Genomic DNA, 4,732 nt, shown 5'->3' on the forward strand with positions numbered 1-4,732 from the left:
TATGCCGCCTTGGACCTGCAATCTGAGCTCCGGCGGCAGCGTCTCTTTCCCCGGGCAGGAATACTGCTTCGCCTCGCTGCTGCGCCGGTCCCCGCTGATCCAGATCGGACCGGCCAAAGACAGAGTGGTGATCGGCAGGATCTTCCACGTAGTCCAGGACGACCTGTATGTAGATTTCGGCTGGAAGTTCCACTGCGTTTGCCGGCGGCCGACGGACGGAGAGAAGCTAAAGCGGGGCAGCAGAGTCCGTTTGCGACTGCAGGATCTGGAGATCACTGACCCCTTCCTGGGAGCCAAAACCGACACCACGCTGCTGGAGGCCCGGGCCGTACTGCTGGGACGGCTGGAGGGAAGGGAAGCCCGGGAGAACCAGAACCAGGACTCAGCGGAGCGGACTGTCACAGCCTGCTGAAGTTTAAATCAGAGGTTTCCTAAAGGGAGTCTGGCGGGACTCGGACTGTGGACGACGAAACATGATTTTAAGTCTCGTTAAATAAATAACTACATGCAGAACTAAATGAAATGAATAGTGGAGGAGTGAGCCTGGACATTTCAGTCTGTTTAAACTTCACTTTGAAGCAGAACCTCTTAGTTCAGAAGGGTGAAGTTTCTGTTTGGACTCAGATCTGTGAACTGATTATAATAAATATTCTTTTTATAAACACATGAATTAGTCTCTTTGTTTTGTTTGTTACTGCACATGATGATAAAGCTACACTGTTAAATCACAAACAAAACTAACTTTAATATGTATATAAACGCTCTAAGGAAGGAGACAAACGATCAGATATTAGAGTTGATTAAAAATAGACTCAAATAATAATTTACTATTTTGCGTTTTAATGTGGAAAAATCTTGTAAAAACTCAGGGGACTGACTCTTACATCACATTGTATTGCAGGCTTGCTGATGTACAAAGTAAACCAATGCAATTCAAATGTTTAAATTAATTAACATGTATTTTCAAATATGGATAGTCACACTACTTTGCATGCAGTAGGCTAGGCTAAGGTAGCCTAAGTAGCGATAGTTCATTTTAAGTTTACTTAAGTGGAAGAATGTGACTAATAAACCTAGGCCTACTAACACCAGGCATTACATTGTGAACATTGTGAACAGGTAGATTATATGATCTATGAGTCTCTGGGTCAAGGCGAGGCTGTGCTCCAAAACGTATGTGCTGGCCGAAGAGGAGTCCTGTGTATCTGCGCCACTGAACTCTACCTATCGATCTGCGCTCGATTGCTCTTCCTTCATCCTCCAAGTACCCGGATGTCTGTCTCAGTAACTTGAAATTGAATTTGCTGATCTGAATCTGAATAGTGAGAACTAAATGTGAGGATATATAGAGAGTTGAAGTTTCAGTGAAGATCAAATTGTATTGGAATTCAGCTACAAACGAATAAATTCAACTTCATATTATACTATTCAGATTCAGTTTTTCAATGCAATGATTCAAATTAAACAATACAATTTCAAATTATGTGATTCAAATTCAGTTTTTCAATGCAATTATTCAAGTTTAGCAATTCAAATTCAAATATAAATGATTCAAATTCAGTTTCTGGTGGCACATATTTCAGCCCATACTGCTCCCTCTTAGTGGATTAGTGGACTAATCGGTGGTTTTAGTCTTAGTCAACTTAGATCTCTTTACTCCATTAGTCATGTCTGATGCTGTTTTCATGCTGAATGACTTATTTCCAAGAAACGTACGAGCTCATCTCTGGTAAACACAAGAATTAAAGTGGTGCTTTTAGCACGACTCTTTGTGGAGAAACTCAGATTTACAGATCTGTCGATCAAATCAACTAATCGATTAGTCGGTGCGACTGAATGAGTGTTAGTCAACTAAGAAGTTCTTCAGTCGTTCACAGCCCTGTTAAAGTGTTTGGATGCTTTGAGACGTATTGAGAGTCCCGTTGGTTGTTCACCGTGCTGCTGCTTTATTAACGGATGCACCGTTCGGTATTTGGATGTAAAAACATTGAAAGAAATCAAAGTATGATGTTCATATTCAGCAGTTTAAATATAATGTACCTGAACTGTTTTTTTGGGGGGGGGGTTCTTTCTCTTTGTCTCTCGAGCTGCACCGGGACTGTTTCTGTTTTTATTCGCAATAAAGTTTTTGGTGTTTTTGATCACCGTGTAGAGAAGCCGAACCGAGTCTGTCTGATTCTTTGAGTTTCCTTCTTCGTTCTGACCCGACAGTCACATTAGCTACGAAGGCAGACTGATCTCATGAAGCGGTGTATGTACGACACGCCAATTCGTAAGCCATTTTGGCGTCTTATCAAGACGCCAAAATCGCTTTTTAGCGTGTTTATCAACGCCGTTCGACCGCCATTGACCTACATTACGAGTGTAGTGTATTTGGTAGCGATGCTGTAATGCTGTGTGGTGAGTTTCTTAATTATAAAGGTTTATTTACATCAGAGAAATTCAGCATCAATTTACAAGCCCTGCAGAGCTCGGAGAGGGCCTGTTTTCCCAATTCTCCAGTGGTCACTCTGGCTTTCTTTGTTTGAACATGGTATATATTCTATACTGTGTGTAACATAGATGGGGGAGGAAACAATACTCTGACCAATGGCTACAAGCCAACTGGCCTTATTTCGGAGGGCCCATTGATAACGCATCCCAGATGTCTCCTATGGCCGTTTCCTGTGGAACTGGGCTATCATCTGGGTTTCTTTGTTACCCAAAGCTTAAATACAAGTCATATAGAATGTGCAGATACAATAAAATGATAATATACTTAATAATATAATATGATATGATAATATACTATAATTATCGGCCTATAATTATCGGCCTAGCGAGTAGTATGAAGGGACATAGGTCCGCGTAAGGAGGTTGGATGGATTGATGCGATTTTCCCCAAAGTTTCTTTCCTAAACCCAACCGTTTGTTTTCCTAAGCGTGTTTTTGTCGTTTTTTTGTGTTACTAAAGCCTTTCCCTGTGTTCTCCTAAACCCAACCATTTTTTTTATTTATTTTTAACCCACGTGTGACATTGTTCTCGCGATAATGCGCAACGTGGCTGTACTATACAGCGTAGATATACACGTGGATAGCTGAAAATGCGTCCAGATAACTCGCCATTTGGCTTCAGGAAAGTGGCGTGCATGTGTACGCGAAGTCATGATGCCACGTTGACAAAGGACAGCAACACGCTTGGCGCTCCTGGCCGTGCCTGTAGCCTACTCCTGGTTGCTTGGCAGTGACAAACCGAAATTCTCCGGCACTACCTTCAGGCACGTCTTACAAGTCACTGCAGAGGTATCGTTGATGCACAAGAAGGATGTTTTTGGATTTAAAAGTATTTATTTCTAGATAAAAGTAACAAAATATATGAGATAAAATGCCAAACATATCAGATATATACAGAAATAGGATGTCCTGAAGCCTGTTTCTGCCATCTAAGATTATTTTCCAAGGTGCCCACGTCACGCTGCCTTCACTCCGATTGGCTGTCGCTTTGTCACATCGCTCAGCATTTGCATGAAATAGACTTCTTGTCTATTTTGACAAGCTCATCGCTTGTCTTTAGCAAACAGCCCCTCCCGTTAGCTAGAGACACATTAGATTAGCATATCAACGTGTCCCAGAGAACGGTTGACTCGGCACACGGTATTAACCCCTAGGGTCATTTTGTGCCGGAATTGTCCTTTAATTGCGCTTAAAGTTTGATTGTTCTTCTAGTTTTCCTGTGCTTTTGTGATATTTTGCGCTTGTGGTATTTTTACGAGCCTTGTGCACTAGTTTTTCTGGACTTCGTATCCTATCTTTCACCCACTTTTTTATACTGGTGGGGAAGCTATAGGTAGCGAAGACTCCTACCCAATTATATATAATAATAATAATAAATATATATATATATACTGTCTATGCTCCTACCTGCTACAGACGACTTCCAGATGTCAACCCTGTTCCACCCAGAAAAGGGCTCTGGCAACAAAATCAAAAACTGAAAAGATAAAAGAACGTTGAAAAACAATCGTCAAAAACAGCGGAAAAAGTAACAAAAACATCGGAGGAAAAGCGACAAAAGTGTCGAAAAAGACGACCAAAAAGTTTTAATTTAAATTTTGAGCCAGAAGAACATTGCTTGTTTGTCAACGGGAAGACAACACGAGGGTTAAATTAACAAATGAGTTACTCACGTTACTGTGATCGAGTAGTTTGTTTTGGGTACTTGGACTTTTTAAAGTTGTTTTTAAAGTGTTATTTAAAATCTACTTTTATTTTATTTATTTTTGTATATTTTGTACTTTGTAACTGAGTTATAAAAAGTCAATAAAAAATTTCTAACGGTGTTTTGTATCCGTCCGTGGCTTTGTGCCCAAAACACCGAGAGTTAATTAAATGTTTATATTGTTTTTTTTTACCTTTGCCGCTTTTTCAAAGTTTTTTTCGACATATTTGTCAGTTCTTTTTGTCTTTTTTTTTTCCTTTTTTTCAACATTTTTGTGGCTTTTTGATTTTGTCGCCTTTTTTCCGACGTTTTTGACTTTTTATTAAAAAGAAATTCTCTTTTTTGAGGCTTTCTTTGACATGTTTTTATTCTGTTCTGTTTAGGTGATTCCTATTCTTTCATGTATAATGACATTGTTTTGAACCTATTGATATATGTTTCCTTTCCCCTACGAAAGTTGGGTTTTATGTCATTAAAAAAAAAGAATAATAATTCTTGCATCTTATCTTATTCTGAAAAAACAACCACCCGGAA

At 39.8% G+C, this 4,732-nt stretch overlaps 1 protein-coding gene across 1 annotated transcript; it reads left to right on the plus strand.

The window, feature by feature from the left end:
• On the plus strand, positions 1-376 carry LOC120559775 (28S ribosomal protein S28, mitochondrial-like; the record flags this gene model as incomplete). Its single annotated transcript, XM_039801778.1, has 1 exon — positions 1-376. A coding segment is annotated over exon 1 (375 nt), but the record flags the coding sequence as incomplete, so codon positions are not given.
• Positions 377-4,732: the final 4,356 nt, after the last annotated feature.

Source organism: Perca fluviatilis, chromosome 5 (assembly GCF_010015445.1).
Source record: "Perca fluviatilis chromosome 5, GENO_Pfluv_1.0, whole genome shotgun sequence".
Lineage (NCBI taxonomy): Eukaryota > Metazoa > Chordata > Actinopteri > Perciformes > Percidae > Perca > Perca fluviatilis.